The following is a 23,850-nucleotide window of genomic DNA, read 5'->3' as shown; positions in this document are numbered from 1 at the left end:
TACTTTGAGGGGTCTAGTTTCTAAAATGGGGTGTTTGATAGGGGTTTCTAATATATGGGCCCCTCAAAGCAACTTCAGAACTGAACTGGAACCTAAAAAAATAAATAAATTAGGCAATACTTCGCTTCTTACATTATACTGATAATGAGCCGTGCCCACCCTGAGATGACCCCAGTTTTGACCGTTTGTATAAACGGAGACCCCTATTAGACCTTTTCAGTGCCCGGTTTGCCCAAGCATTCACCTGCGAGAAGTGTATTTCTATCGATGAGTCCTTGGTACATTTTAAAGGGAGGGTTCAATTCCGCGAGTACCTGCCGGGTAAGAGGGCAAGGTATGACGTGAAGATGTATAAGCTGTGCGAGAGTGCATCAGGGTATACCTACAGGTTTAGGATATATTAAGGGAAGGACAGCAGAATGCCCCCCCTTACTGGGAGATAATGCAGAAATTGTGTGGGATTTGGTGCACCCACTGCTGGACCAGGGTTACCAACTCTACCTGGATAATTTTTATACCAGCATCCCACTCTTCAACTGCCTCACTTCCAGAAGTACTGCGGCATGCGGCACTGCTAGAAGAAATCTGAGAGGCCTCCCTAAGACTCTGTTTAGGCAAACACTCAGAAGGGGTGAGAGCAGGGCACAATCCAGCAGCAACATATGGTGTGTCAAGTACAAGAGAGATGCCACACCAGTACTCATGTACCTGTACGAGGTACCAGTACAGGGACCCCCAAACCAGACTGCATCCTGGACTACAATAGGTACATGGGAGGGATGGACTTGTCAGATAAAGTCCTGAAGCCCTACAGCGCCATGCGGTGTGGTATAAGAAGTTGGCCGTGCACATCATACAGATGGCATTGTACAATGCGTACGTGCTACGTCGATGTGCAGGCCAGACGGGAACTTTCCTGGAATTTCAAGAGGTGATTATCAAGAACCTAATCTTTAGGGACCAAGAAGGGGGGGGGGGCCCGTACTTCTGGAAGCGGGGGCACCCAGTACTTCTGGAAGCGGGGCCACACGCATCGTACCAGGGCAACAACACTTTCCAGGAGAAGTTCCCCAAACTGGCAAGAAGGGAAAAAGTCAAGAGGTGCAAAGTCTGCTATAAGAGGGGGATAAGGGAGAACACAATATATCAATGTGACACGTGTCCCGAAAAACCAGAGCTCTGTATAAAGTTTGTTTTAAAATTGATCATACATCCCTTGGTTTATAATTTACCCCAATTTTACTTACCCTGATGCATTCCGCACAGCTTATCCCCCCTCGTCTTTCCCCTCTGAGCCCTGCTGTGTGCCCAGGCAGCTGATAACAGCCACATGTAGGGTATTGCTGTACCCAGGAGAACCCACATTACAGTTTATGGGGTGTATGTGTCCGGTCAAAATGCTCACTACACCTCTAGATGAATGCCTTAAGGGTGTCGTTTTTAAAACGGGGTCACTTCTTGCGGGTTTCAACTGTACTGGTACCTCAGGGGCTTCTGCATACATGACTTCGCACCAGAAAAATCACCAGTAGGCCAAATGATGGTCCTTTCCTTCTGAGCCCTCCCATGGGCCCAAACCGCAGTTTATCATCACAAATTGGGTATTGCGGCACTCAGAACAAATTGCGCAACAGAATGAGGTATTTTGTTTCTTGTGAAAAGAAGAAATTTTCAGCCAAAACTACATATTATTGGAAAAAATTAATTTTGTTTTAATTCCCAGCCCAATTCAAATAAGTTCTGTGAAAAAACTATTGAGTCTAAATGGTCACATTACCAATAAATGAATTCCTTGAGGGGTGTAGTTTCCAAAATGGGGTCACTATTGGGGGATTCCTACTGTTTTGGCACCTCAACACCTCTTCAAACCTGGCATGCTGCCTAAAATATATTGTAATAAAAAAAGAGGACTCAAAATGCACTAGGTGCTTCTTTGCTTCTAGGGCTTGTGTTTTAGTCCACGAGCGCAGTAGAGACACATGTGGGACATTTCTAAAAACTGCAGAATCTGGACAATACATATTTAGTAGTGTTTCTCTGGTAAAACCTGTGTTACAGAAAAAAAATTGAATAAAATTGAAATTCAGCAAGAAAAATGAAATTTGCAAATTTCACCTCCACTTTGCTTTAAAGAGGCTCTGTCACCAGATTTTGCAACCCCTATCTGCTATTGCAGCAGATAGGCGCTGCAATGTAGATTACAGTAACGTTTTTATTTTTAAAAAACGAGCATTTTTGGCCAAGTTATGACCATTTTCGTATTTATGCAAATGAGGCTTGCAAAAGTACAACTGGGCGTGTTGAAAAGTAAAAGTGGGCGTGTATTATGTGCGTACATCGGGGCGTTTTTAATACTTTTACTAGTTGGGCGCTCTGAAGAGAAGTATCATCCACTTCTCTTCAGACCGCCCAGCTTGTGACAGTGCAGATCTGTGACGTCACTCACAGGTCCTGCATCGTGTCGGCCACATCGGCACCAGAGGCTTCAGTTGATTCTGCAGCAGCATCGGCGTTAGCAGGTAAATCGATGTAGCTACTTACCTGCAAACGCTGATGCTGCTGCAGAATCAACTGTAGCCTCTGGTGCCGATGTGGCCAACACGATGCAGGACCTGTGAGTGACGTCACAGATCTGCACTGTCAGAAGCTGGGCGTTCTGAAGAGAAGTGGATGATACTTCTCTTCAGAGCGCCCAACTAGTAAAAGTATTAAAAACGCCCCGATGTACGCACATAATACACGCCCACTTGGACTTTTGCAAGCCTCATTTGCATAACTACAAAAATGGTCATAACTTGGCCAAAAACGCTCGTTTTTTAAAAATAAAAACGTTACTGTAATCTACATTGCAGCGCCTATCTGCTGCAATAGCAGATAGGGGTTGCAAAATCTGGTGACAGAGCCTCTTTAATTCTTGTGAAATGGCTGAAGGGTTAAAAAACTTTCTAAATGCTGTTTTGAATACTTTGAGGGGTCTAGTTTTTAAAATGGGGTGTTTTATCAGGGTTTCTAATACATAGGCCCCTCAAAGTCACTTCAGAACTCAAGAGGTACCTTAAAAAAAAAGGCTTTTGAAATTTTCTTAAAAATATGAGAAATTGCTGTTTATGTTCTAAGTCTTGTAACGTCCAAGAAAAATAAAAGAATGTTCAAAAAACGATGCCAATCTAAAGTAGACATATGGGAAATGTGAACTAGTAACTATTTTGGGTGGTATAACCGTCTGTTTTACAAGCAGATGCATTTCAATTCTGAAAAATGTTTAAAGTTATGTCCAACTGGGCGTGTATTATGTGCGTACATCTGGGCGTTTTTACTTGTTTTACTAGCTGGGCGTTGTGAATAGAAGTGTATGATGCTGACGAATCAGTATCATCCACTTCTCTTCGTTACCACCCAGCTTCTGGCAGTGCACAGACACACAGCGTGTCCTCGCGAGATCACGCTGTGACGTCACTCACTTCCTCCCACAGGAACTTCATCGCGCCGGATGAGCGAGGACACGCTGTGTGTCTGTGCACTGCCAGAAGCTGGGTGGTAACGAAAAGAAGTGGATGATGCTGATTCGTCAGCATCATACACTTCTATTCACAACGCCCAGCTAGTAAAACAAGTAAAAACGCCCAGATGTACACACACACAATAGACGCCCAGTTGGACATAAGTACAACTGGGCGTGTTTAAAGTTAAGAAAGGCTCATTTGCATAAATATAAAAATGGTCATAACTTGGCCGAAAATGCTCGTTTTTGAAAAATAGGAGATAGGGGGTTTGAAAATCTGGTGACAGAGCCTCTAGGCCCAAACTAGGCTGCGTCCTTAAGGGGTTAATTACAGCTAGATCAGCAGGGAAATTGCTTTAGAGAGGTTCTCCAGTCCTATGCTCAGGACAGGCCATCAATAGCTCATCGGTCAAGGTCCGTTTCCAGTACCCCCCGATCAGCTGTTTTCAAGGGGCCGCAGCGCTCAATGAGAGAAGGCTGTAAACCTGGGAGCCGCCGCTACAAGTGTGCCAGCGATTGACAGTGTGGGCAGTAAAGGAAATGAAGGGGAAGCAGCAATGCAGCCCCTTGAAAACAGCCGATCGGACCCGTCTGATGAGATATTGATGGCCTATCGTGAGAGTAAGCCATCAACTTTTTAGGACTGGAAAGTCCCTTTAATACCAGAGGCAGCACATGCAATAAAAACATACCAATCTTCCATAGATGCCTTGGATTTTTCCCAACTTCTTTTGCTGAATCAGAGCATCAAGGACTTTTCCTCTACTACGATTTGCAGAAAAAGAACTTCTTGCTTCTTCCACTTTTTGACGTATAACTCGAACTTCATCCTTTACAGCCATTTCTTCTTGTACAAGTGATTCAAGCTCACTCTCTTTCTGTATACAGAGGCATATTGAATACATAGTTAAGTCTCCATCTTTAGGCTAAAATAGCAAACAATTGTTGTAATTGAAAAGTAGCGAGGCTAAAGATTTCACCACAAAGTGGACAACCATAAGAAAATTTAGCAAATCTAACCCATGCAGACAAGGGAGCAGTTTAAACGTTTCTTTTCCCACAAACACGACACCATTTAAAAATGTAGACAATGTAAATATAGTAGTGTGTTCAAATGAAACAAAATAAGTTGGATCATATGAAATCTATCAGCACGCTTTTTTTTTTGAGCAGGGAGTCCTGTTTGTATAGGTTACCATTCGATCACACCATAAATCCCTATTATATCTACGGCTGCGCATGTAGATGTCGACTATAGATTGAAAAAGTGGCTGGCTTCCCATCATGTAAAATCTTTTCTTCTTGCATGTGTCGTGTCCTGCAACCAAGCAATAGCCTGTAGGAAAGGTGGAGCATGCACAATAGAACAAAGCGCTGGAGAGATCAGCACCGAATATGCCTGCATCTGACTCTAATAGAAAAAAGTTATGTTAGGGATCAGCTTTATACCACTGCATGTAATAAACAGTCAAACGTTTGGTCTGGAAGTAGGAATACAGAAAGTGGCAACAGCAGTCATGTGAAGAAAGAAAATAAAGTACCATTTTGCTCTGTCGTCAGGGTTACTCTTTCTGCTTTAGGAGAATTAGAATCAGGACTAGGGAGAACCAACAGAGGACACAGGGCTTCTGGTACATGTAGTATGAAAAGTAGGGATGCAGTTATGGGATCATATGTGCAAAGCCCGTCCACAGAGCAGATTTGGACGATTAAACAAAAAACCTTTGGGGACCGATCAAGTAAAATTTAGCAAATATGCACCTATAAATTACATTTCTTATTAGCAACATCATAGCATTATGATGATTTATGCCAGAGTTTGTGGGAAAACCCCCTTAATGGGGTTTTCCCATCAAGGACATTTCTAACATATCCCGTGGATGTGTCAGATAAATGATTGTCCCACCTCTGGGACTCACACCCATCTCTAGAACGGGGCCCCTAAACCCCATTCTAGCTTTTTGTGCTCACGCTGCCCCCCCGGACACTTTCGGATTACATGGTCAGGAGTTACGGAAACAGTGTATCTCTCTGAGCTGCGCTGCTTCCGTAACTGCCATTCACTACTATGGGAGTTACGGAAAGAGCGTAGCTCAGCAAGCTACGCTGTTTATGGAACTCCCAACCATGTAATCAGGAAGTGGCCGGGAGTCCGCATGAGCACAAAAAGCTAGAATGGGAATTAGGAGGCCTCGTTCTAGAGATAGGTGCGGGTCCTAGAGGTTGATCGGTCATAAATGTCCTTCATGGGAAAACCCTTTTAAGGCCGGGCTCCCATGGGTCAGATAAGCTGCGTAAAACTATGCAGCATATCAGACCTAGACATTGTGGTGCAGTTATTTTGGCGGAATTTATGCTGTGGGAAAAGCGCTTTGAGGAAAAAAAAATAAAAGTTGCTTTCCCCGGGCCGTAGTCACAGCGACACTCCCCTCTGTTGTTGTGCAGTCCGGCCTCCTGGGATGACGGTGCAGTCTGTGATTGGCCGCAACAGTCACATGGGATGAAACGTCATCCCAGGATGCTGGCCTGGAAGAATAGAAGAAAGTCGATATGATGCCCAGGTGGTAAGTTTAATCTTTTTTTTTTTTTTTTAATTCATTAACAAAAAAAAAAAAAAAAAAAAAAGATTTTTGCGGCGGAATCGAAGCAATTCCGCCGCAAAAGTCACACTTGGATATTTGTTGCGGGTTTAACACCCCACCATTGAATTCAAATAGGAAAACCACAACATAAGTTACGAAAAAACACAGCATAAATTGACATGCTGCGGATTTAAAATCTGGACGGCACGTGAATTTATGAACGTTTGCGTTTTTTCCGATTAAATAAATCTCATTCACTTTGTAACTACTGTAGATACTACAGAATTCCGTTGAGTAAATTCTGCAGATTTTACGCCACGTGGGAACCCGGCCCTAATGTCTGAAAAGGGTAGGGAAACACATGGTTGCAGATTTCAACTTTGTGCGATCTTAAACCAGAAGAGTGCAGGTAAGATTTCTTCAGAATTTTTTTTTTTCTGGGCTACTGACACTAAACAGCTTGATTGTTTAGTTCGTGCACATGGTTTGGATTTGTGGCAGATTTCCTCAGGGAATTCCGCACAGAATCCTGCGTATGTATTTTCCTGCAGCACTCCTTAGAAGGAAAAAAAAACGTTTAAAATCCGCACTTGCCAGATTTTGCTGCAGATCCGCAGGTAACCCATAGCAAAAGGTGCAAAAATATAATGCTTGCAGAGTTTACCATAGATTTTGAGCTCCCCATATAAGTCAATGGGAAAAAAAAATCCGCAATTTTTCTGCAACCAATCTGCTACGTGGATAAGATTTATTGGGATCTCATTTACTTGTGCTACAGTATTCCACGGCCGATTTTCACCTGCACAAATCTGACCCGTGTGGACTTTGCCTTAGGTTGGATTCACACTGCCGATTTTCCGTATAACTTTTTGCAGTGTGTCGGATTTCACCTCTTCTACCTTAAAAAAGGGGTGAAATCCAGTGTACTTCCAGTACAGAATGAACATGCTTTTAAATTGGAAAATCCACCGCATGCGCCAATTTCCATCAAGAAAATGCTCAGCGGCATGTGGATGTCATTTAAATTTCTTACATTCTTGGTTATGTTCACACGGCATGTGTTTCAGGCAGAAAATCCGAGGCCTAATTTAAGAGAAAACAGCCTTTGAATCCAGCCGTTTTTGGAGATCATTTTAAAAGCGTTAAAAAAAACGTGTAAAAAAAATATGCTTCGTATAAATGTCACTATTTGAAGCTTTTTTTATTTTCTTAATTCAGCAGCGTAAAAATACGCCTAACATGAACTACACGGTGTACTTCAAATTGAAATCAACTGGAAGCGGTTTACAGGCGTATTTCAAGTGTATTTTGGAGTGTAAGACTGAGTTCACAGTTTTTTTTAATGTGAACTGAACCCTAATACGAGCATTTTGCGCACCGAAAGGAGTCTGAAAATAAGCCGTGTAAACATGCCCTTACTCACCAAGTATTCTCGCTCTTTATTTAGAATGATATCCCATTGTAAACACAGTCATTAATATGGAGTTGGTCTACCCCTTTAACTCCTTGATGAGCTATCACGTACACATATGTGATAAGCCTCAGTGAAGCATGGAGCGCGCTCCATACTCAGCGGGTGTCAGCTATGTATTACAGCTGATACCCGGGACTAACTGCTTGGACCAGCGATCGCTGTTCCTGGCCGTTTTACCCCTTAAATGCTGTGGTCAATCGGGGTGTAGTATTGCAGTGTATTGTACCGGCGATCCAACTGGTTCAAGCCCCACAGAGGGGAGGGGGGCTAATAAAATGTGTAAAAAAAAAAAAAAGTAGTTTAATAATGTCTGGTCATTGTCGCGTCGCCCCGGGAAGGAACTGTGGGAGCAACTCACGGCACAGCGTGATGTCGTGAGATCACGCTGTGCTGTGACTAAAGCTGGACATAAATGAAGACCAGTGTATGACACCGATTAATCAAGTGGGTGTTGTAAAGAAAAGTGTATAACACTGACCAAAGTAAAAAAAACAAAAAAACGCCCAGTTGTGCTTTTACAAAAAAATTGCATAAATGTTAAAATGCAATAAACTGTAAAAAACAAAACAAACAACTTGTCATTGTCTGCGCCTATTCGATGAGGTAAGAGATCGGGAAGTATGAAACTGGTGGCAGAGCCTCTAAGGGGTTAAAGATAAAACAGCTTCCATTCTTCTGGGAAGGCTTTTGACAAGATTTTGGAGTGTGTCTGTGGGAAATTTTTGCACATTCATCCAGAAGAGCATTTGTGAGGTCAGACTGATGCTGGACAAGAGGGACTGGCTTGTAATCTCCAATCTAGATCATTACAATAGGTGTTGGATGGGGTTGAGGTCAAGGCTCTGTGCACACCAAAGTCACTCAACTACGTCTTTATGGACCTTGCTTTGTGCACTGGGGCAGTCATGCTGGAACAGAAAACACATTTTTGAGTTTGCCAAACACCATGTGGCAGACTCTCCAAATACGTGAAAAAGAATCGCTTGTAAGATTAGACATTTTGCCCATAACTTAAAAGACTATGCGTGGCGCAAATACAACACTTCGCATCACCCCAAGAACACCATTAGCACAGTGAGTATGGGGGTGGCAGCATCATGCTGCGGGGATTCTTATCAGCGTCTGGGACTGGATGGCAGTAAATACAGGGCAATTCTTGAGGAAATCCTAGTTCTGTCTGTCAGAGATTTGAGACTCGCACAGAGGTTTACCTTCCAGCAGGACAATGACCCTAAACATACTGCTAAAGCACTGGAGTGATTTAACCCCTTAGTGACCAGCCCATTTTAGGCCCTAATGACCAAGCTATTTTATTCGTTTTTCTATAGTCGCATTCAAAGAGCTATAACTTTATTTTTTCATCTACATAGCTGTATGAGGACTTGTTTTTTGCGGGATTAGTTGGACTTTTTAATAGCACCATTTATGGGTACATATTTTTTTATTAACTTTTCTTGGGGGGGGGGGGGGGGGTTGATTATAAAAAAAAACTGAAATTCCACCATTGTTCTATGCGTTTTTGAATGGACGCAGTTCACTGTGCGACGTAAACAACATGTTGCCTTTATTCTATGGGTCGGTACGATTACGGCGATACCACATATGTGGAGGTTTTTTTATGTTTTACGACTTTTGCACAATAAAAACACTTTTGAACTAAAATGATTTGTTTTTGCATCGTCGCTTTCCAAGAGCCGTAACTTTTTATTTTTACATCAATGTAGTGATTTTTTGGGCTTGTTTTTTTGCGGGAGGAGAGGTAGTTTTGATTGGTACTGTTTTGGGGTGCATGGGGCTTATTGATTCATTTTTATTATTACTTTTTTGGGGGCGATGGAAAAAAAATAGCAATTTCGCCATTGTTTTTTGCGTTTTTTTTTTACGGTGTTCATCTTGCGGTTTAAATTGCATATTAACTTTATTAATTGAGTCATTACGGTCGCGGCGATACCATATATGTGCACTTTTATTTATTTTTTACACTTTTACTAAATAAAATCACTTTTTATGGGGAAAAAAAATGGATTTTTTTAATTACTCTTTATTTCACATTTATGACTTATTTTATTAGTCCCACTAGGGGACTTTACTGTGCGATCTTTAGATCGCTGCTATAATGCTTTGGTATACTTCGTATACCAGAGCATTATTGATGTCAGTGTAAATCGGACAGGCAATCTATTAGGACGTGCCTCCGGAGCGTCCTAACAGGCATATGTAAAGGGCAGACCTGGGGGCTTTTATCAAGCCCCCGGCTGCCATGACACCCCATTGGAAACCCGCGATTGCATTTGCGGGCCGTCGATGGGTGACAGAGGGAGCTCACTCCCTCTGTAAACAAGTTAAATGCCGCGGTCGCTATTGACGGCAGCATTTAACAGGTTAAACGGCCGCGATCTAAGTAAACTTCGATCGTGGGCGTTGAAGCCCAGCTGTCATCAGACAGCAAAGCCCCGGCTCCAGCCTGTATGGGAGACCCGTGCAGGACTTCAACTAGGCCAACGCGAAAAGGCGTCAGACTAGCCTAAGGCCCCTTAGTGACCAACGTTAAAAGGCGTATTGCTGGTCACTAAGGGGTTAAGGGGAAACCACTAACTATTACATTCCGTGTCAAAGCCCAAACCTCAATCCAATTGAGAATTTGTGGCATGACTTGAAGACTGCTGTACACCAACATAACCAATATAACTTCAAGGAGTTGGAGCAGTTTTGTCTGCAAGTATCAGACAATTACCGTGTTTAGATGTGCTACATTAATAGACATTCCCCAAGAGACTTGAATCTGATTGCAGCAAAAGTTGTCTCCACAAAACAGATTTTCAGGAGGTGAATACTTATAATATTAAAGGGGTTGTCCACTTTAAGAAAAATAGCAGTGCATTATAAACAGTCAAACAGTAAGTCTAACAAAAATACTGTATCCAGATCAGCAGTTTTCCCTTGGTCATAAGCCACGCCCCTTTGTTATGACCGCAGTATTTTCATTATGGCCGAGGATGGAGAAACATGTGACTAGACACACATCACTCTGCATCCTTCATTGTAACAGCGCATCCTGAAAACTAGTACAGACAACGTGTCTAGTCCTATGCTTAGCCACCCTCGGCCATATCATGGACGGGTGACGCAGGCATAAGGAAGATACTGCGATCATAAGGGTTTTTGGCTTTTGACCCCGGGAGAACGGCGCTGAACTATAAAGTCAGATAGTACGTTTAACAAAAATTAAGTTTAAGAACAATATCAGTAGTGCATTCTAAAGTGGCCAAACTCTTTAAAGTTCAATTTTTCCCTGTGCTCAGTGTTTCAATGGAGGCTGCTGATAAACGTGTCGGTTCACATATCCCTTCTTAAGTGGCCATGTTTAAGACGCTAGCGCCGTGAAATCTGTGCAGAAAACTGGACCAAATAAGGGGGTGGCACTTTGCAAATGAAAAACATCAGAGCTGATGTGCTAAACATACCTCAACTTAGTCTGACATCAACCACATGTAACTTTGTGGATGATGAATTTCACTTGATTATTTGCATAAAAGTACATTTAGGAAATGTATATATTTATATAAAAAAAAAAAATATTTAACTCAAATTCTCATAACTTCAGTGGACAGTGTTAGCAAACATTTTTTTTTATAAAAATAAAAACAATTACATCACACCTTCTTCAGGTCCTCTTCTGATTTGGGAAGATTTATCTCCAAGTTTTTGATTGCAGTTTTTCTCTCTTTCAATGTGGTTGAAGCAGTGTTTAATGCTTCCTTAGCTTTGTTTAATTGGGACAATGCTGTATTATGACGACTCAAATAAATGTCCAGCTCAGACTGCGCAACATCCATCTTTGAACGGGTTTCATTCACACTCTTGTTCAACTCCATAAGTTCTTTCTCTTTGACCTACATGGTAATATTGTAGATTAAAACATTAAAACAATTTTAATAAGTGCTCATGTACCTTACAAAGTACTCCCCTCGTTAAGCTAAACTTACAAAGAGGCTTTTCTAAACCTGGAAGAAAACTTCAGGTTACCCTGGACTCTGCAAAATGAAAAATGTCAGATTAAGGCATCTGCGGGGTTCCCGCGAATGGAAACCAAATGGAAACCATAGCTTTCCGTTAGCATTATCATTGCTTTTAATGGTAATGCTTCAGTTTCTAATGGTTCCCGTTTGTCTCCATTCTGTAACATTTTTTGGGCGGAATCAATAGAGTAGGCGACTGTTTCCATTCGTGGGTTCCCCTGACTGAATAGTCTGACAGAACCCACGAATGGAAACCCGGCGCAGATGTGAATGAAGCCTTATCGGTACAAAATGTCCAATCACTTCCACAAAATTCTGATTACTCCTTTGGTAATGTGCCGAGAGGCTGCAGTCAACAAATAATTCAAGCATATTTAATTATTCTTACCCAGCTTTCCTGGTGGAGGTATTTTGACAACTATATAATGATGGCAACTAGACCAAGACCTCACCGTGCGAGTTAAATAATGGTATATTGTAGTAGATCAGACTTTTACAGACTTAGCGATACCAAATTATTTTATTTTTTACATTGTGCTTGGTGAAAAATGGGTATAATATATATATATTTATTTTTTTACACTCGCTGAGCTACGCTGTTTCCATAACTCCCACAGCAGTAAATGGCCGTTACGGAAGAAGCATAGCATGCGAGCTACGCTGTTTTCGGAACTACTATTCAGTTCTATGGGAGTTACGGAAACAGATTAGCTCAGAGAGTTACACTGTTTCAGTAACTCCACATGTAATCAAGGGGCCGGGAGTGCACAGAAAGCTGGAACAGGGTTTAGGGGGCCCCGTTCTAGAGATAGGTGCGGGTCCCAGAGGTGTGTTTTATGACACAACCCCTTTAAATTATCCGACTCGTGGACTGATTATCCTTGTTTATCCAGATTGGTGAGTGCCAACTTCTTTGTATTGTATTGTGATTGCTGATTAATATGTTTCACTACTATATACACTTATATTTCACTTGTCGGAAATGTGACTTTCTACATTTATATGTCAGTAATTGACTCATACACTGCTGTATTGTATATTTTGTTATATCGTATTTTTTGTATACATTATATAATTGCTACGATTCATAACACCTATTAATTGAGCTGCTGCTGTGTCTATATATGTTCAAGTGTGGTTTCTATTGATTGCTTGAAAATGCTTCCATGGAGGAAGTGAAAAGTTGCTGTGTTGGGTGAATAAATTCACATTTTTTGCTGAGTGCGGCTTCTAGTCTCGTTTCTTGGATATATGCATGAGGAGCGCGTCACTCCTTATCTTTGAAGCTAGCACCAACCGTTTTCTTGGATATTTACGCAGTGCTGCGCCTATCCCCTGGTTTGCTATAGATATATATATATATATATATATAGATATATATATTTACTTATTTTTTTACACTCGCTGAGCTACGCTGTTTCCATAACTCCCACAGCAGTAAATGGCAGTTACGGAAGAAGCATAGCATGCGAGCTACGCTGTTTTCGGAACGACTATTCAGTTCTATGGGAGTTACGGAAACCGTTTAGCTCAGAGAGTTACACTGTTTCAGTAACTCCACATGTAATCAAGGGGCCGGGAGTGCACAGAAAGCTGGAACAGGGTTTAGGGGGCCCCGTTCTAGAGTTAGGTGCGGGTCCCAGAGGCGTTTTAGGACACAACCCCTCTAAATTGCCAGGAATAGGGAAATTGCGGTTCCTGGCCGTTAGAGCAGCGTATCCACTGTAAAACACAGCTGACAACTGCAGTGTATGGAACGGGCTCAGCGCGTGAGCCCGCTCCACCATACATCACCCACCCCCGGCTCCATGATGTGCCGGCACGTCATGGGTCGGGAAGGGGTTAAGTAATGAAGCTGTCAGGGGGCCAGGCGATGCCGGGTCCCTTGACTGCGAACTATAAGACGCAGGGACTTTTTAGCAAGATTTATTCTTGCTAGAAACTGCGTCTTATAGTCTGAAACAATACGGTAATCTTTATACATGGGGAGAATTAAAAAAAGAAAAAAGCTATGCGCTATAAATAATTGATTCACTTTATTCTACGGGTTGCTACAATTGCGGCCTTACCAAAGGTTTTTTAAGATTTTTATGAAAAAGTAATTTTTTTTAGGTTTAAATAAACTTAAAACTGCCAAATCCAATAATGTTTTACCATTGAGGCAGTATAAGTTCTAGTGTCTGGCCCTTGATGTAGTGCACAAGTAAAGCGGTCTTTGTCCATGTCTATATACGACCACCACAGGAGATCAGGATAGCATTACCTAGTACAGTGCCTCTTGCCATACTCGAGCTCAAACGTTTCCAGCTGAAGAAATGGGATCTCCATTGGTGTTATGTGGGGACCAAGAATTATTAGCAGTGTACTCCCTGCAGTACGCGAGTACACTCACTAATACAAATTTCGGCTCTCCGTCGCGCTGACTTAGATTTTCATAGTGGTGCCGAGGGTTCGGAAGTCTAGCGGCACAGCCTTCCTTGATGACGATACGACTCTTTGTCATGTGACCAGCCCCCGCAGTAATCTATGTACAAGCAGTAGTTACTACTTCTAGATAGATTTCAGCGGGGCCGGTCACACGACGTAAAGTGGTATCGTCATTAAAGAAGGCTGTGCCACTAGACTTCCGATCCCCCGGCAGTGCTATAAAAATACATGAAAGTCTCAGAATCAGAGCGACGGAGAACCGGGATGTTTATTAGCGAGTGTACCTCACAAACGGCAATGAGTACACTGCTAATAATTTTTGGTCCCCACATAAACCCTTTAATATGTGAATTAAATTGAGGATTTTATAAACATTTACTACATCTTGTATTTGTTAAAAGCTATGAATTAAAACCAGCTTACGTACACCTTGCATTTGTGTTCACTTGTTCAACTCCCCAGGCAAGAACTTAGTTGGGCTTAGATTTCTGTGCACCCAGATATCCCATTGCTTCTATTCCCTTTTTTTCCAGTTTTGTCATGGCCTCGGGATATTTATACCGGCAAATATCAGGTTAAACTTTAGCGTTATATTTTATTAGAGGATAGGTTTAGAAGTGTCCATCTCAAAACCCTTCCATTCCCCATAGGTAAAAAGCGACATAACATATAGGGCTTGATTATAACTTTACCCGCTTATGAATAGCGGTGTATTTATGGAAAAACTAGGATACTGAACATATAGCAGTGGATGTGCTTTTATGGGAATAACTGGGATATTGCACATATTAACATCCATAAGTATAAAAGTTATGCCACACTTCAATCTATATACGCTTTTAAATATGGTCTTGCAGAGGAGTCTATTTACGTTACTCCTCCTTACCTGTCACTATCAGCCACTACATCATTGGGGAAGGGGGGGGTGGTAGAGGGAGTGACTGCTTATGGGGTTGTGGATACAAATGCTAGCTGTATTATACAGCATGCATAACATGCCATTAATAAGAACAAGAGATTTATTTGAAACGCGTAGGCTTGCTGCATTTTATTTTAAAGTGGATTTCTAAAAAGACTGGAAGAATTTTCTTTTAAAGCGCTGGGTCTACGATCTCTCTTTTTCGATCAATTAAATGTTGGCCACAACGAGGAGTCGTGCGCCATTGAAGGCTAGACCCTGGAGCTTTTCTTTTGAATGGCTGGTAGTACATCGTATTCTAAAGCATTATTGTCAGTCAGTCTATCACTGACAAACAATTAGACCATGCCTCTGACATGGCCTAATAACCAAATGTTTATGGAAGATCTGTGGGCCTTTCTTAGGCCCCCGGCTGCCACAATAACTCATTGGCGCCCACGCGATTGCCTCGTAGGGCACCGAATGACAGAAAGAGGGGGCTTATTCTGTCTGTCCAATACCTTATATGCTGCGATTGCTACTGACCGCAGCTTTTAATGGGTTAAATGGCCGGGATCAGAGGTTTCTCTGATCTTATTACAGTAGAAGCCAGGCTGTCAATCACCATCGGGCTCATGCTGTTGAATAGGTTAGCACAGCTTCTGCACCCATGCATATCATTTTGCATTAAGGGGTAAAACAACAAGATTACTGGAGAACATGCATTACAGACAGGGCTGTACAGTTCACATGCTCCATTTAACAATTTGCTAAATCCTTTTAAATCATTTAATATCTGGTCGAATGAGATATTAATATCACAGTCAAACTAAATGTATCTAGAGTTTGCCTACAGAGATTAACTACAGATAAATGCCTCACCACCCAGCATTATCCATTAATTACAAAAATACACGCAATTTTACATGCCCAATGTTACTAGAAGTTTAACCCCTTAACGACCGCCAATACGCCTTTTTAAAAACTAGACCCCTCAAAGTATTCAAAACCGCATTTAGAAAGTTTATTAACCCTTTAGACATTTCACAGGAATTAAAGCAAAGTGTTAGTGAAGTTTGCAAATATCATTTTTCTTGCAGAAATTCAATTTTATTCCATTTATTTCTGTGACACAGAAGGTTTTTACCAGAGAAAGACTGCTAAATAAGTACTACACTACCAAATTGTGCTCAGCATGTGCCACTGGAGAAATACACCCCATAAATTGTAAAGTAGGTTCTCCCGGGTACGGCAATACCCTACATGTGGCTGTTATCTGCTGCCTGGGCACACAGCAGGGCTCAGAGGGGAAAAATGAGGGGGATAAGCTGTGCGGAGTGCATCAGGGCAAATTAAAAATCAAGGGAAGGTAAATTTTAAAACAAACTTTATACAGAGCTCTGGTTTTTCGGGACACGTGTCACATTGATGTGGTGTCCTTTCTTATCCTTTTCATTGCTGTTGCGCGAATGACGCTTGTCCCACGGAAGTGCTTCCGTGTGAAATGCGTGGTTTTCACGCACCCATTGACTTCAATGGGTGCGTGATGCGAACAACGCACAAATATAGGACGTAGTGAGTTTTTCGCAGCGGACTCACGCTGCGCAAAACTCACGGACTGTCTGCACTGCCCCATAGACTAACATAGGTCCGTACAACACGCGTGAATATCACGCGCGTTGCACGGACGTAATACACGTTCGTGTAAACAAGCCCTTAGTGTTAGGAACCCTCGTCCTAGTTAGTTTAGTGTCGGGGGAAGTCCACTTGTTCTCTAAAAACAAAACATGCGTTTGTGCTAGCCTATTGCTCCCAGTTAGGCGTATTCATTTCTGGCCTCCAACACAGACTCGTCGGATGGGGAGTTTTATTTGTCGACGACCTCATCCAGTGATGAAGAGTAGGGAAGAGGCCAGAGGAGAACTTTAATGCGAGTACAGCTAAATATGAATGAAGACACTTCAGTAAAGTTAATGTGGGAGTAAGTGACAGCATAGTGTGATCTCGCAAGATCATGCTGTTTGCGAGTACAGCTAAACATGAATGAAGAGAAGTGTATGATGCCGATTGATCAGCGTCATACACTTCCCTTTACAACACCCACTTGGTAAAAAGTAAAAAAAAAATGCCGAGTTGGTCATTAAGAAACGAATTAGCGGGGCCTAGCAGCAGATGTAAGAGGACGTGTGTGGCTGGAGCTCCTGCTGTATTCATCCTGAAAATACTGTTTATCCCTGAAATACCCGGTAATATTCACCGATCTGGAGGCTGGAGGAGTCGGTACCGCTTAATACAGCTGCAATGACCCGCTCTAAGAAGCAAAAAACGCCGCCGGCGAGTCCGGGGCCGAGAAGGCAAGATGGCGCCGAGGAGACTGAATGCAGGAGCAGGCACATGCGGTCTGAAGCGGCAGACAGGCTGAGAGATTTGCAAGAACCCCTCGTGCGAGCGGATCTGCAGCAGGCAAGACGCCGGTGGCTGGCAGTGGGAAGGCAGACAGCATGGCCTCAGGTTCCAGATACTCCGTGCTGGGAGAGGACTCGGTGAGTGAGGAGGAGGAAGAGCTGGGGAGTCAGCGGCGGGACAGGCGTGTGGAGGAAGATGGCGGCAGAACGCATAGCAGGAGAGACCAGGTGAAGAAGCCTTCCCTTGCTGATATATTTGCTGCGGTAAAGCAGAACTCCTCAATTTTATCTGTGCTGACCGGGCAGGTGGGAAGCCTGAAGGAAGATATACTGCTGTTACGTAATGACTTACAGAAAGTGGCAGAAAGAACCACAGTTATTGAAGGGAGAGTGTCTGAAGTGGAAGATGTTCTGCCGGAGCTCAGGCGGGATGTGCAGTCTCAGTCCTTGGCGGTGGTGGCCCTGCAGGCTAAGGCGGATGATTTAGAGAATCGGCTACGCAGAAACAACGTGCGTTTGGTCGGAGTGCCCGAAAAAACGGAGGGCAATAACTCGGATGAGTTTTTTGAAAAATGGCTGCTGGAGCAGTTTGGCCGGGATGAACTGTCTCCTTTATATGCTGTTGAAAGAGCGCACAGAGTACCTACCAGACCGGGACCACCGGGGAAACCCCCGAGGCCGGTCTTAGTGAAGCTGTTGCACTACAAGGACAGAGATAAGATACTGAGGAAGGCAAGGGAACGGCAGGATATCTCCATTAATGGCGCCAAAATATCCTTTTATCCAGATTTCTCCGCGGAGGTACAGAAGAAGCGGCTGCAATACTGGGATGTCAAGAAACGTCTGAGGAACTTGTCCATACCATACTCCATGATGTATCCGGCCAAATTGCGGGTGGTTGCTTTTGGGACTGCTCCATTCTTTGAGAACCCCAGAGAGGCTGCAAGATGGCTGGATAGCAATGAGGCATGGTTGCGGAGACCGGCTGGAGAAGAAGATGCGTGAAAGCCCGCCTGGGCGGTGAAGTATAGAGCCATGTTGGCGTTTGCGGGACTGTAGCATATTATATGTTATTATGCAGTTCTCCGAAGTGTGTGAACACCCTTGTATGAAACAGCAGGGTGGTATCCTTTTAACAAAAATGGCCGCACCTGACGGCAATGTTATTGAGGGATTGTTACTGGGTGCCTAATGTATCTGTAAATTCTACTGATTACGTGGGATTGTTTATTACATGTGAATAGCAGTGGGAGCCAGCGCTCACTGGAAGTGGTGAGAAAGTTAAACGGTTCAAAGAGAGATGCCAGTAGGGCATGTTAAAAGTTTGCACTATGGTGCGTTTCTGCTGGATAGGAGAGACAGTACATGTCGCTCTGACCCTTTTCGGAGGGGAGGTTTTGTTGGGGGGGGGAGGGGAGGAGGGAGGGAACGCACGGCCTAATATCTTGACTGGAGCAGGCTGGAGGAGTAACAGATTTCCTAAAGATATGGCGCCTGATGGGATCGGTTAAATGTCTATCCTGGAACGTCCGGGGAATACGGGAAGCTAGGAAACGGCAGGCAATCTTTAACTGGGTTAAACAGCAAAATGCCCTGATAGTGGGGCTGCAAGAAACGCATCTGACTAGAGAGTCTGTATCCTTATTGCAGAGAGTGTGGATCGCACATGGGTTTCACTCATTTCATACGACTTATTCCAGGGGGGTGAGTTTGCTGATACACAGGAGTCTTCCCTTTGTCTGTCATTCGTCCTTTTCTGATGAGGAGGGGAGGTATGTGGGAGTGCACTGTACTATATATCACTGGGAGTGTATTCTAGTAGTGTTGTATATCCCTCCGCCTTATTCTAGCACTGTACTGAAACGAGTTACGGAGAAACTCTCCAGGTGGCCTGAGGTACCGCTAATTGTGATGGGGGATTTTAATGCAGTGATGTCTGAAGGGTTGGATAGGTTTCATAGAGGAGGAGGAGGGCAAAGAGGAGACCTGACTACCTTTGGAAGATTAATGGAGGAATTGGGTCTGCGGGATATTTGGAGAGATAAACATCCAGGGGTGAGGCAGTAATCGTGTGCATCATCCACATTTCAGTCACTTTCGCGAATAGACTTGGTAGCATGCTCAGCTTCAGCGGTGCCGTACATAGCGCAAATAGAGTACCTACAGAGGGCATTGTCAGACCACTCTCCGATGGCGGTGACGCTGGAAGTGGGTGTAAGGCATACCAGGAACCCCGGGAATTGGAAGCTGAATGCGTTTTGGTTAAGATTGATGGATGGCGAGGAAATACGGAACCTGATAAAAGAATATTTTAATTTTAATACTGAGTCAGTGCCGCAGGGAGTGTTATGGGATGCCATGAAAGCCTGGCTGAGAGGAGTATTCATTCAAAATATTAAACGAATTAAAACTAAATCCAGGCAGTTGGGATAAAGTTTAGAGGATCGGGTGACAGAAACAGAAGGGAGACATGTAGAAGAGGGATCCGAGGAGACACTTAGACATTGGGTGGAGGCACAGACGTTGTTAAAAAATCACCAACTAACAATGGCGGATAATAAAAGATTATTCCTTAAACAGCAATATTATGAAGGGGAAACGGCGGGGAGATTACTCGCTAGGATGGCAAAACCGCATGGGGGTAATAATTTCATTCATGGCCTTAGGGGGGAGGGTGGAGACAGACACGGGGCAAATCCTGCACATATTTCAGAGGTTTTACACTGACCTATATACATCCAAAGTGCATTACGACACACAGCAATTGGACGAGTACCTGGGAAACATTAATTTGCCTACCTTGGGCCGGGAGGACCGTGAAAGATTGGAGACCCCTATTTCACTGGAGGAGTTGGAACAGGCGATAAGGCAAATGAGAAAGCTCCGGGTCCAGATGGGTTACCGGGGGAAATCTATAAGGAATATGGGACGGAACTAGCGCCAGAATATTTGAGTACTTTGCAGGAAAGTTTTGACAGAGGTAAACTACCAGACTCCCTATATGAGGCTACGATAGTGGTTCTCCCAAAAGAGGGGAAAGACAGTCAATTACCGGAGTCCTACAGACCAATATCCTTGTTGACATCGGATGTCAAGATTTTGGCAAAGATATTGGCGCTGCGGCTGAACAGGGTGGTACAGCATGTTGTGCATGAAGACCAATCGGGGTTCATGCCCTCCAAATCGACAGCGGTCAACCTCAGGCGGCTGTTTTTAAATCTTCAGGCGACACCGGATGAGCAAGGAGGAAGGGCGGTGCTAACGTTAGATGCTGCAAAAGCGTTCGACTGCGTAGAATGGGGGTATTTATGGCGGGTAATAGAAAAGATGGGATTCGGCCCTAACTTCGTGAAGTGGGTACAGTTGTTGTATGTGGCCCCTACAGCCCGCATACGGGTGAATGGTGCAATGTCTGAGAAGTTTTCACTGACCCGGGGTACGCGACAGGGGTGCCCACTGTCACCATTACTATTCGCCTTGGCGGTGGAGCCACTGGCGTGCCTCATAAGACAGGAGGAGCGTATAAGAGGCTTGCAATATGGGGAAATGGAGGAAAAAATTTCATTATATGCAGACGATATTTTAATATATATGACGGACACTGAGAATACACTGCAGGTAGTAATGGATACGATCACAAGGTTTGGGGAGTTCTCGGGATTAAATATTAACTGGACCAAGTCTGCTCTGATGCCACTTGACACAGTGAATATTGTAGATACTGGAGTGGGACTCCGGATTCCGATAGTCTCTGAATTTACGTATCTAGGGGTTAAGGTGACGGCTAGGGTCCAAGACTACATGTCTTTGAATGTTTCACCACTGCTGCTGAAGGTGAAACATAAGGTGGCTGCCTGGAACAGGCTCCCGCTCTCTGCTCTGGGGAGGACTAACCTAATCAAGATAATCCTTATGCCTCAAGTTTTATACATTCTTCATAACTCCCCAGTATGGATACCTAAGCACTGGTTCAGACGATTGCACAATCTCTTTCGGGATCTGGTCTGGAAAAAAGGGGTTCCAAGGATTAAATTGGAGAAACTGCAATTGCCCAAAGACGAGGGGGGGGGGGGGTCGCGCTGCCAAATGCCTGGATATATTACCTGGCTGCCCAGAGCCAACAATTTAAGGGATGGGAGGACACAGAGACTTGGGGTTCCAGTGCACGTTTATTGTCATATATGGGGGGAGGACACAACCCACTAGAGAGTCTGGAAGCGCATACCTTTAAGAGATTGGTGAGTGCTAAACCAACGTTACTCCTGATACATAAAATATGGTGGCAATGCAAACAGATCCTGGGAGTGGGAATGTGCACCAAATATACACCCTTATGGCATAATCCAGTCCTGTGGGAATTATACCAATTAGAGGGCATGCAAAAATGGGAGTTGGCACGGGTTAGACGAATACAACACTTGTATGATGATAACGGGTTGAGATCATTTCAGCAGTTGAAAGACCTATTTCCACTAGAGCACAATATGTTCTATCAATATTTGCAGATCCGTCATGCCCTACAGGCGCATGTGGTGGACTTGACGGTCTGTGCTCTTGGGGTCCTGGAGTATGTGGGAAGGGCTGACACGACCAAAGGCCTGATCTCAATGGCGTACAGGAGCTTACTGTCCAAACACCTGGGAAACCCAATGGTGCTGGTAAAAGCGAAATGGGAACAGGATGTTGGTCCATTGACTGAGGAGGAATGGGAGGAGATATTAGCGTCCACATGTCACTTATCACTCAGTCTGGCGCAGAGGAGATCCCAACTCTTTCTGATACATAGAGTGTACCGCACCCCGTGGGTATTAAAACAGATGGGTATTAGAGCAGATGCTAAATGTCCTAGGTGCACGGAAGAGAAGGCGGATGTACTGCATATGTTTTTGTCATGTGAGGCCCTGAGGACCCTATGGGGGGAAATATTGGATCTGATAAAGCAGGTGTATGGTCGTGAATTGGTGGCAGACCCTAAAGTTATGTTGTTGGGAGCGGTGGGAGAATTGGAGTGTGACAGAATGGCAAACCTGGCAATTGCCAAGATATTATATCAAACAAGGAAATGCATTGCTAAACACTGGCTGGATGAGGAGCCACCAGGGATGAGGGAAATTGTAGGAATGTTGAACTATAATATCCTGATGGAGCATAAGATATTTTCTAAAAGGGGTACGGGAAAAAAATTTGAGAAACAATGGAGCAGATGGATGGCCTGCCCTGAGGTGCTGACACCTGAACTGAGCAGAATAAGGGCGAGAGTCGTCTGAGGAACTGGAGGTGATAGAGTCTGGAGCAAAAAGGGGTGGTGGGGAAACTTGATAAGAGAAATGTGCTCTGACCAGGAATGGTACTAGAAACAAAGGGCGGAGATATAGTGGGGGGCCGTGCGGGGAGGGGGGAAGTTGGTGATTTCCTGATATGCTGTCACTATTGTATACGATGTTGGAAAATTGAAATGTGAATGTTACTGTGTTATTTCTTTTCTGTGTTCGTATCAATAAAATTGGTTTGATTTAAAAAAAAAGAAACGAATTAGCATAAATCTAAAATTGTTCATAACTTGCTCAAAAATTATTGTTTTTCAAGATAAAAACCATTGTTGTTATCCACATTACAGCGCATATCAGATTAGGTAGGAGATAGGGCACTTTTATACTGGTGACAGAGCCTCTTTAAAATGGACGGTGAGACAGTCTCTCACATAACTGGAGCTACACTTTGTCAGACTGAAACTTATTCCAAAACTACACCAACTGTCCCACAACAACTTACTGCTGAGCTCCAGAACACTATGGACAACTAAAACGCTCTTTTACTTGCAGTACAATATCACGTTCCTCCGCGATGGTCACCTGACCTGGTTATCTCCAATTTTAGCAAACACAATCCCTTGCTTTCCAGATCTCCCTTTCTTTTCCTTGGTCATGCTAAACTGTTAAAATTACATAATGAATTTTATTCTGGTTGGGTGACGTTTGTGCCCACATTTATGCCATGACCTTGGGGTCTATTCTTTTAATCTTTAGACATTGTGGGTTTTCACCATTCTATAGGATTTATGCATACAAATAAAAAGGGTCTGTTAGCATCACTATTTTCCAGACGTTTTTCAGACATTTCTAGGAGCATTGGTTACTTGGCGCTTCTATAATATGGATGCATTTATACATGTTTATAACGCCATGTAATATTTTTATCTATGCATATATGTGTTCATAAAAATAAGTTACAAACCTCCTTTTCTTCTTGTAAACCTTGGGTTTCTTTCTTTAGACCATCCATAACCTCTTTCAACTTCTCCTCCTCCTTCTCTTTTTGCTTTTCGAGAATTTCCTTTTTTTGGCTTGCTGCCTCAATAATCTTCTGGCTGTTAGCAGGGACACTTCTTAATTCTTCCACCTTTTGGAGCAAAAAAGGAAAATAAATAAATCTACTATGAGGTAATTGTACAAAACCAGTACAAGATGAATAATTGCAGAACTTTTTCCACCTTTAATGTAACCCATAATCTGTACAATTCCATTGAAAAACAAGCAAATCATT

The 23,850-nt window shown here is 43.3% G+C and overlaps 1 protein-coding gene across 2 annotated transcripts in view; it reads right to left on the bottom strand.

The window, feature by feature from the left end:
* The window catches only part of SMC4 (structural maintenance of chromosomes 4), a 130,370-nt gene that overhangs the window by 59,148 nt on the left and 47,372 nt on the right, over positions 1–23,850 (bottom strand). For both annotated transcript variants that reach the window (XM_075861562.1, XM_075861561.1), the window contains exons 10-12: positions 23,542–23,706; positions 11,218–11,451; positions 4,195–4,380 (exon numbers count right to left, since the gene is read on the bottom strand). In XM_075861562.1, coding sequence (XP_075717677.1) covers positions 4,195–4,380; positions 11,218–11,451; positions 23,542–23,706 — 585 coding nt within the window. The remainder of the gene's footprint in view (positions 1–4,194; positions 4,381–11,217; positions 11,452–23,541; positions 23,707–23,850) is intronic.

This window comes from Rhinoderma darwinii, chromosome 4 (genome assembly GCF_050947455.1).
Source record: "Rhinoderma darwinii isolate aRhiDar2 chromosome 4, aRhiDar2.hap1, whole genome shotgun sequence".
NCBI lineage: Eukaryota > Metazoa > Chordata > Amphibia > Anura > Rhinodermatidae > Rhinoderma > Rhinoderma darwinii.
Note: the sequence above shows the minus strand (reverse complement) of the source record. Positions and strands in the feature narration are given on the sequence as shown.